This window comes from Mandrillus leucophaeus, unplaced genomic scaffold, assembly GCF_000951045.1.
Source record: "Mandrillus leucophaeus isolate KB7577 unplaced genomic scaffold, Mleu.le_1.0 Scaffold268, whole genome shotgun sequence".
Classification (NCBI taxonomy): Eukaryota; Metazoa; Chordata; class Mammalia; order Primates; family Cercopithecidae; genus Mandrillus; species Mandrillus leucophaeus.
Window position 1 is genome coordinate 1,335,082 of NW_012102787.1, and position 10,425 is coordinate 1,345,506.

The window sequence follows — 10,425 nt, forward strand, 5'->3', positions numbered from 1 at the left end:
AAAAAAAAATAAAAAGGAAGAAAAGAAAATAGATCAGATTGTAACTGCTCAATGGGTTCGCCTTGCCCGCTGCCTATGCCGGCTGCCTAGACAGAGAAAATTTATCATGACGGGAATTGCAATAGAGTAATTCACGCAGCACCCACTGTATGGGAGACCAGTTTTATTATTAACTCAAAGCAGTCTTCAAGAGAGCTTGATGAATGCTAGGCTAGCCATATAGGAAATGGAGTTGTTACTCAAATCAATCTCCCTGATAACTCAGAAGCTAGGGTTTTTATGGATAATTTGCTGGGCTGGATACTAGGGAATAGGGTGCTGTGATTGGTTGGGGATGAACTCATAGGAATGTGGAAAGTGGTCTTGTATACTGAGTCTGCTTCTGGGAGGGGTGACTGAGTCAGGTGGGGTTAGTTGCCAGAATGCAAAAATCTGAAAATCACCTCAAAAGGCCAATTTTAGTTTTTGTGATAGTGGTGTTATCTATAGGAGCAGTTGGGGAAGCCACAAATCTTGTGACCTCTGGCCATATGACTCCTGAGCAGTAAGGGATTATAGAAACTATACCTACATTTTAACAGAATTAAGGTCCCTCCCATAATCCTAATCCTAATCTTGTGGTCTTTCATTGCGAGTATTTGGTCCCTGAGCAAAGAGGGGGTTAGTTTTAGGGAGGGACTATTATCATCCTTGCTTCCAAGTTAAACTATAAACTAAATTCCTACCATGGTTAGCTTGTCCTATGCCTAGGAATGAGTGAAGATGGCCAGCCTGTGAGGCTTAGAAGTAAGATGGAGTCAGCCATGTTAGATTGCTGTAGTAGTCTTTGCAAAGATAGTTTCAATTCCACACTCGTGGTGTCCTTTACCTTATTTTATCTCTCATATTTTCTGTAAATAGAAAATACAGAAAATACTTGATGAATTCAAGTTTAACATTTTTGGGGTACAATCCATTTTTGGTGGTATTTTATGTTTCATTACGTCGGAAGACATAACTGGTTGGCTCACTGGTAGTTGCTAAGATTGAGTACTAGGTTAAGATAATGACCATGAGGTGTTGCACACCTAATGTTTCTCTTACGGTTAGAAAGCAGTCTTTTGATGTTACCTCAGCACTATATGAGTCAGTTCTCCTTGAAACACATACCCAGTGGTCAACACTAATTGCTCTTCTTTGCCCGAAGCTAGGATTTGCAAAGTGGGGTGTTTTGTTGGGTGCTTTTTATTATTTTGCGAGTATTTCAGTAGTCAATTATTTATATTTGTTGATGTCCTATCTTGCCGTTATGGTCAGGTCCTGAGTCCTGGGTTGGTTCCTTATTTGCACTGCCTTCATTTTTAGAGAAATATGTCTGCTGGATTTTGTGCTTCTCCCTCTCGTGGCCGGAAAATGATGCTCTGTGATTAACGTATTATTTTAAAAATCAGTCAGCATTTACCTTGGTTATTTTGATAGGCTCTAGACTGTTTCACAGCAATGCTTTCTGAGCATACGAGCAAACTGAAAATGGCGGAAGTTATTGGAAGCAAATTGAACATTTCTAGAAAAAAGGTATGTGTGCTGTTTTTTTACTTTCCTGTTGAAAGGAGGCTAGGATTTTTTGCTTGCTTGCTTGCTGGTCTCTAGTCCTTAGTTGAAACAGCTTTTGCAGTGGTGTCTCTTTTGTAAAAGTTGGCGCTTTTATTGCAGCCTCTTGTGGGCATACAACTCCCAAATGGCGTGAGTGCAATGGCACGACCTTGGCTCACCGCAACCTCCACCTCCTGGGTTCAAGCGATTCTCCTGCCTCAGCCTCCCAAGTAGCTGGGATTACAGGCATGCGCCACCACACCCAGCTAATTTTGTATTTTTAGTAGAGATGGGGTTTCTCCATGATGGTCAGGCTGGTCTGGAACTCGTGACCTCAGGTGATCCAACCAGCCTCTGCCTCCCGAAGTGCTGGGATTACAGGCGTGAGCCACTGTGTCCGGCCATGTTCCACATTCTTAAAGGGAGCTTCCTCATGTCTTGTATCTTCTTCAGTGTTTTAGTGAGCATTTATTTTATTTTGTAGGTAATAGACTCAGGACTGTAACTATGTTTTAGTAATACCTTTGTCTATAACTTAATGCACAGAGTTTTTCCATCTTTTTTATTATTTTCCCTTATTAGAAAAGTTGGCAAGAGACCGAGTGTGGTGGCTCACACCTGTAATCCCAGGACTTTGGGAGGCGGAGGTGGGTGGATCACCTGAGGTTGGGAGTTTGAGACCAGCCTGGCCAACATTGTGAAACCCTGTGTCTACTAAAAAAAATACAATGAATTATCTGGCTGTGGAGGCACATGCCTGTATTCCCAACTACTCGGGAGGCTGAAGCGGGAGAATCGCTTGAACCCTGAAGGCAGAGGTTGCAGTGAGCCAAGATTGTGCCACTGCACTCCAACCTGGGCGACAGATCCAGACTCCTTCTCCAATGAAAACCAACCAACCAAACAAAAAATGTTGAAGAGTAGTACCAGTGAATACCTGAATACTCACTACTTAGTTTCATTGTTGACATTGTTAATATTTTCCCATTCTTGTTTTATGTCATACGTATTTTGGGAGGAGGGATCCTTTCAGCAGTGGCATTGGTGTCTGGAAAAAATGTCTGGGCTCATCTTGAAGCAGATGTCTGACATTCTCATATGAATGGTGACTCTAAAAGATCTTATGTCAGGAATTTTACAATAGTAGAGATTTTTATAAGGCTTCTGAAATAGTTGGGATGGTTTTGACTGGAGGTCATAAAACGTCCTACTGAAAGGGACTTAAATGATACATATATTAATTGTAAGGAAGAATAATGAAAACACCATGAATATTCATTCCACCAATATTCATCATCTTTTGTTGTAGAAGGGCTCACTTTTCCAAGAGCACTTTGCTTCTTTTACTCCTGCCCCAAACCTGAACAAAATCTGTGTTCTTTGGAGAAGAGAAGAATGGCTATTGGGTAGACATCCAGGAGCATCTGCCACAGCTCTTTTTGCTTTGGCTGTAGTCAGATGTACCATGATTTCCTACATTATGTTAGAAATTTAAAGCAGAGGAGCGCATAGCTAGAGAAAGATTTGTCTGATTTTTTTTTCTTACCTTTTAGGTGTAGACTTACTGTTCACTTTATTGGATATATCAGTGTGTTCACTCCATGTATAGGTAGGGCTTATCTGAAAAGTACCATTTTAGGGAATGATAAATGTTTTAAAAACACAGTATTAGAAGTTTGGAAAATGAAAAAAGAAATTTCTTTATGAAAAGCCAACTCAACTGTCTGGGAAGTAGAGAATGATTCTTTGTAGACTGCTAATTTGAGGGCCAAAATAAGCCTCTGGATGAGGAAATACTCAAAAAGCGTGTGGATTTTTACTCAGGTACAATCTTATCTCCCACAGGCTGAATTCTTTTGTCAACTTTATAAACCAGAAATTGTGATCAATGAGCTAGATTTGCAAGTGGGTCGAGTGCGGCTTCTACGGAAACAAAGTGAGGCTGTTCACATGCAGAGGTAAGTAGGGCTCTAAACTAAGCTGCCAACTGTGGGGTTTCCAGAAACTTGATAGAAGGTCTGGCTCAGCCTCTTCTCTTTGTGCAAAACACATGTCTGAACTGTGATATCTGTAGTATACTATATAGGAAGGAGCAGTGTTTTCCCAAAGTATGTTCTGTGAAATTAGATATTAATAGGTGAAAGAGGCAATGAAAGTCATTAAAGACTTGGCACTACCAAAGATGAATTATTGATTTTATTCACTGCAGTGTATTTAGTGAAGTAAGCCTCAGTTGGAAGTCAGGCTTATGTCTAACATCAGTCTTTAAATTCCTGGAAGGCTGGGGTTATATAAGATTCTGTGATCGAGGTAACTTTAAATACTTATTACATGTCTGACTGTGTACTAAGTGCTTTACATATTTTCTCATGTAGTGGTTGTAATAATCCTGTGAATTAATATATTAGTGTCCTAGGGCTGCCATAACAAATTACCATAAACTTGGTGGTTTTAAACAATAGACATTATTCTTTCGCAGTCCTGGAGGCTGGAAGTGTAAAATCAAAGTTTCAATGGGGCCATGCTCCTCCCCTCTGAAGGCTCTAGGGCAGAATGCTTTCTTGCCTCTTCCTGATTTCTTTCTTTCTTTTCTTTTATTGTTTTTGAGACAGAGTCTCACTGGGTTGCCCAGGCTGGAGTACAGCGGTACATGTTGGTTCACAGCAACCTGTGGCTCCCTGGTTCAGGTGATTCTCGTGCCTCAGCCTCCCGAATAGCTGGGATTACAGGCATGTGCCACCACGCCCAACTAATTTTTGTATTTTTAGTAGAAACGGGGTTTCACCATCTTGGCCAGGTTGGTCTTCGACTCCTGACCTCAGGTGATCCACCTGCCTTGACCTCCCAAAGTGCTGGGATTACAGGCCTGAGCCACAGTGCTTGTCCTCTTCCTGGTTTCTTTGACTCCCAGCAGTCCTTGGTGTTCCTTGGCTTGTATTTGTATCACTGTTAAGTTCTGTCTCTCTTATCACGTGGCCCTTCTTCCTTGTGTGTGTATTTTTTTTCTTTTCTTTTTTTTGAGATGGAGTCTTGCTCTGTCGCCCAGGCTGGAGTGTAGTGGCGCGATCTCAGCTCACTACAACCTCCACCTCCAGGGTTCAAGCGATTCTCCTGCCTCAACCTCCTGAGTAGCTGGGACTGCAGGTGTCTGCCACCACGCCCGGCTAATTTTTGTATTTTTAGTAGAAATGAGGTTTCACCATATTGGCCAGGCTGGTCTTGAACTCCTGACCTTGTGATCTGCCCGCCTCGGCCTCCCAAAGTGCTGGGATTACAGGCGTGAGCCTCTGCGCCCTGCCTTGTGTGTTTATTTCTGTGTCACCAAATCTTCCTTTTATAAGGACACCAGTCGTTGGATTTAAGACCCACCCTAATGCAATATGACCTTATCTTAATTTGATTAAATTTCTTCAAAGACCCTATTTTGAAATAAGGTCACATTCATAGGATCTGGGTAGGCATGAATTTGGGGAAGATTATTAAACTATTACAACTCGGTACTGTTGTTACCCACATCTTACAGGTGAGGAAACTGAGGCTAAGACACATTAAGTAATTTGTCCAAGATGAGCTAACTGGTACAGATAGTCTTGTCTTATTGATCTTTTTAATCTTCAGAGCCTAGCGTGGTATCAGATGTGTGAGTATTCGGTGTTTGCAGAAAAACTAAATTCTGTAATTTTTGTATGTTGTAAGACTATCTGGTATAACTTGAAGACAATTACTCTGAGCTGTTTTCTCATCCTTGTTTGTTGAACCTGGAATATCTGGTTTCCCAGAGCAAAACTGGGAGAAGCTTGCAGCGTGGTTTTTAAACTCTTTTTTCTCCTTTCCAGGGAGAAGTTCACTTTTGCTGCTACACGGCCGTCCTCTGTTCTCATTGAGCAGCTTGCAGTGTGTGTCAGCAAAGGGGAGCCTGTGTTGCTGGTGGGAGAGACCGGAACTGGCAAAACTTCTACTGTCCAGTACTTGGCTCACATTACAGGTAATCCCTAGAGGAAATAAATCTACCCCCAGACATTTCACACTGACCACTTTTTTTCCTTTTTTAAAAATATGAAATCCAAAGACCACAGAGTTTAAAAGGTGCCAGCACCCCACATATAATCTCTTTGCCTGGAACTAACTACTTTAAATAGATTATTATTAAATTATTTCTAATCTCTGCCTATGCAAATACATATATGAATAGATTTTGTTTTATTTCAAAACAGATATGGGATTATATTCTACATGTTGCATTATATCTCATTTTTTTAAAAATTTTTATTCTTTTTGAGACAGAGTCGCACTGTTGCTTAGGCTGGAATGCAGTGGCAAGCTCACAGGTCACTGCACCCCTGACCTCCCAGGCTCAAGTGATCTTCCTACCTCAGCCTCCGAGATAGCTGAGACTACAGGCCTGTGCCACCGCGTCTGGCTAACTTTTAAAGTTTCTTGTAGAAACGAGGTCTCGCTGTGTTGCTCAGGTTGGTCTTCAACTTCTGGGCTATCATGATTCAGAGCAAATGCACATTTGAAAATTTACCTTATTGCTGGGCGCAGTGGCTCATGCCTGTAATCCTAGCACTTTGGGAGCCTGAGGTGGGAGGATTGCTTGAACCCAGGAGTCAAGACCAGCCTGGCAACATCATGAGACCATGTCTCTACAAAAAAAATAAAAAAGTTGGCCAAGTGTGGTGGTATATGCCGGTAGTCCCAGGTGCTTGAGAGGCTGAGACAGAAGGATCACTTGAGCCCAGGAAGTTGAGGCTGCAGTGAGCCATGATTGGGCCACTGCACTGTAGCCTGGTTGACAGAACAAGAGTCTGTCTCAAAAAATAAAGCCCCATGCCATATTCCCACAGCCTTAAGGAGCACACTGGATATTATCGGTCTTTAAATTTTTGGAATAACACTTTTGCACTTTCTTTATAAAAGGCCACCGTTTGAGAGTTGTCAATATGAATCAGCAAAGTGATACTGCAGACTTGCTTGGAGGGTAAGTGTGGCTTAAAATGTTTTTCTTATTTTTGTGTTTATTACTTGAGGTAAGAAATACTGTTTCCTTAGTGTTACAACCACAGGTTATAGGGTGCTCTGTGCAATAGAAAAAGTTTCCTCAGATAAGGCTTTATTGGAGCTTTTGGCAGGGTACCAGGGAGGTAGCACGAAAGAGAGAATTCTATGGCTGGCCCAACTAAGACAGTCAGGAAAGTAATTTTAAGGGGCTAAAGTGGAAACGAAGTGATATTTAAGCATGTAGAGGCAGGGAACTTCTGGCATTTGAACAGTTTGATAACATATTTCTTCATGTGTCCCATATCTCATTAGCATGGGTGTGATTTTTAGCATAGCAATGAAGCTAAGGCGAAGGATCAGTCATTCTTCTGGTCTTGTGTGTGTGCAGGAAAAAGGGTAAACTCCCTTGAGTAAGATTTAAGGTGTGAGTTGCCTATTTTAGTTTCCTCAGGGTCCCACCATCAGTGTGTGTGGTGCTTTGAGTAAGATTTATGGTGGGACATTGCTCATCTTAGTCTCTCTAAGACACCTTGAGCAAGATTGCATCTTACCCCCCAACCACAGCAAGGTACTTATTTGAATTTATTGAGGAGCTCATGGGTGTGTAGATGTTTCTCTTCATTTTAACGAACACTTGAGGCCCTTGTTCTCAAAGGTCATATGCTGGAAGAAGGAGAAAAAGCAGGCAAGTATATAATCAATTAATGTTTGTCTATATAGTACAGTTGATCTAAAGTGTAAGTTCTGGGCCAGGTGTGGTGGCTCACACCTGTAATCCCAGCACTTTGGGAGGCCTAGATGGGTGAATCACTTGAGGTCAGGAGTTCGAGACCAGCCTGGCAGACATGGTGAAATCCTATCTCTACCAAAAAATACGAAAATTAGTTGGGCTTGGTGGTGTGCGCCTGTAGTCCCAGCTAGTAGGGAGGCTGAGGTGGGAGAATTGGTGAATCCGGGAGGCAGAGGCTGGAGTTAGCCAAGATTGTGCCACTGCGCTCCAGCCTTTCTACCTTGGTTTTATTTTACTTATATTTGGTTGGTTGTTTGAGGAACTTGGCAATCTGTTCTTATTAATATATGTGATTTTTCATTTAAGCAGACGTGTCTATACTGCTGTATATATTTATCTTCTTTTTTTTTTTTGAGACGGAGTCTTGCTCTGTCACCAGGCTGGAGTGCAGTGGCGCGATCTCTGCTCACTGCAACGTCCGGCTCCCGGGTTCAAGTGATTGTTCTGCCTCAGTCTCCTGAGTAGCTGGGACTATAGGCGCACACCACCACGGCCAGCTAATTTTTGTATTTTTAGTAGAGACGGGGTTTTGCCATGTTGACCAGGATTTTCTCGATCTCTCGTGATCCACCCACCTCGGCCTCCCAAATTGCTGGGATTACAGGTGTGAGCCACCGCACCCGGCCTCTTAATTCTTTTTTTTGTTTTGTGCGGGTCTTGTTCTGTCACCAAGGCTGGAGTGCAGTGGTGTGATCATGGCTTAGCACAGCCTTGAACTCCTGGGTTTAAGCAATCCTTCTGCCTCAACCTACCCAGTAGCTAGGACTACAGGCATGAGCCACCATGCCTGGTCTATTTCTCTCTATTCTGTATCTGTATGTCTTTAGGAATTTCATGCCATTAAATAGTCCTAACATAAATGGCATTGATCTTGTACTAACTGAACACGGACTGGGTCCTTTCTTCTATCGTGAATTTGTTGTGTTATGTTAGCCATTGCAAGTTGTTTTAAATATAGTGAGTAAACAGTACATTTGTGATGCAAATTGATGACACAAAAAGGTGGTACTCAAAATATGATTACCTAGAATTTTGTTTTGGTGCCAACTTGGTGAATAGAATATATCTGTTTTTCCTTGTTAGTAGGTCAGCATCAGTTATTAAAAGAAAATGCAACTTACATTTCAATTTGAAAAGATCACTTGAGCCTGTGAGGTTGAGGCTGCAGTGAACTGTGGTCATGCCATTGTACTTTAGCTGGGATGACAAAGCAAGACCCTGAACAGGATCTCGCTCTGTTGCCTAGGCTAGTCTTGAACTCCTGGCCTCAAGTAGTCCTGCTTCAGCCTCCCAAAGTGTTGAAATTACAGATATGAGCCATTGAGCCTTTTCTCAATTTTTGTGTAGTTGGAAATATGCCTTGTTTTCTGTACTCTTACATTACTACAAAGATATATATATTTTTAATTATTATCCTTTAAGTTCTAGGGTACTTGTGCGCAACGTGCAGGTTTGTTACTTATGTATACATGTGCCATATTGGTGTGCTGCACCCATTAACTCATCATTTACATTAGGTATATCTCCTAATGCCATCCCTCCCCTCTCCCCCGACCCCACGACAGGCCCTGGTATATGATGTTCCCCTTCCTGTATCCAAGTGTTCTCATTTTTCAGTTCCCACCTGTGAGAGAGAACATGCAGTGTTTGGTTTTCTGTCCTTGCAATAGTTTGCTCAGAATGATGGTTTCCAGCTTTATGCATGTCCCTACAAAGGACATGAACTCATCCTTTTTTATGGCTGCATAGTATTCCATGGTGTGTATGTGCCACATTTTCTTAATTCAGTCTATCATCGATGGGCATTTGGGTTGGTTCCAAGTCTTTGCTATTGTGAATAGTGCCGCAATAAACATACGTGTACGTGTGTCTTTATAACAGCATGATTTATAATCCTTTGGGTATATACCCAGTAATGGGATGGGTGGCTCAAATGGTATTTCTAGTTCTAGATCCTTGAGGAATCACCATACTGTCTTCCACAATGGTCGAACTAGTTTACAGTCCCACCAACAGTGTAAAAGTGTTCCTGTTTCTCCACATCCTCTCCAGCACTTGTTGTTTCCTGACTTTTTAGTGATCACCATTCTAACTGGTGTGAGATGGCATCTCATTGTGGTTTTACTACAAAGAGATTTAAATAAAATCTTTAGCATATATTATGTTATAGATGAATAGGTGACTCCCTTGTTTAAGAATCATTGTAGAAGATGAGAATACCAAAAAGTTTTTAAAAAGGCAAAGGAATGGAGAACAAAATTCAGCTGTAGGCAAAAAGATGAGATGGGGAAAAGATAAATATTCCTATCCTCAGGCTGTGTTGCTGGTTTCGTCTGTTTTATAAGTTATGTTAAATATGTTTTGCATGTGTCCAATATTAAATAATAACCTGGTTTGCAAATCTGGATCCTTTGGGGGTTTTTTTGTTTTTTTTTTTTAAAGATAGGGTCTCACTTTGTCACCCAAGCTGGAGTGCAGCGGCATAAACATGACTTTCTGGGCTCAAGTGATCCTTCCACCTTAGCCTCCTGAGCAGCTGGGACTGCAAGCACAAGCCACCACATGCAGCTGCTTTATTTTTAGTAGAGATGAGGTCTCACTATGTTGCCCAGACCGATCTGGAACTTCTGAACTCAAGGAATCTTCCTGCCTGGGCCTTCCAAAGTGCTAGGATTACAGGCACTATAGCTGGTCTTGGATTTTATTTGTTTATTTAATTTTAACTCTTTTTTTTGTGGGGGACAGAGTCTCACTCTGTTGCCCAGCCTGGAGTACCATGGTGCCCTCATAGTTCACTGCAGCCTCTGCGTCCTAGGCTTATGTCATCCTCTTGCCTCAGCCTCCCGAGTAACTGGGACTACAGACATGCACCCCCATGCTTAGCTAATTATTTTCTATTTTTGTAGAGATGAGGTCACATTCTGTTGCCCATTGTGTTCATTTGTTTCACGCTGCTGATAAAGACATACCCAAGACTGGATAATTTACAAAGAAAAGAGGTTTAATTGACTTATAGTTCCACATGCCTGGGGAGGCATCACAATCATAGCGGAAGACAAGGA

General features: G+C 41.9%; 1 protein-coding gene across 1 annotated transcript in view; it reads left to right on the forward strand.

Moving 5' to 3' along the window:
• The window catches only part of MDN1 (MDN1, midasin homolog (yeast)), a 199,369-nt gene that overhangs the window by 46,574 nt on the left and 142,370 nt on the right, over positions 1–10,425 (forward strand). Inside the window, exons 12-15 of the mRNA XM_011984463.1 lie at positions 1,459–1,554; positions 3,418–3,530; positions 5,409–5,557; positions 6,493–6,553. Of these exons, the coding sequence (XP_011839853.1) occupies positions 1,459–1,554; positions 3,418–3,530; positions 5,409–5,557; positions 6,493–6,553 (419 nt within the window). The remainder of the gene's footprint in view (positions 1–1,458; positions 1,555–3,417; positions 3,531–5,408; positions 5,558–6,492; positions 6,554–10,425) is intronic.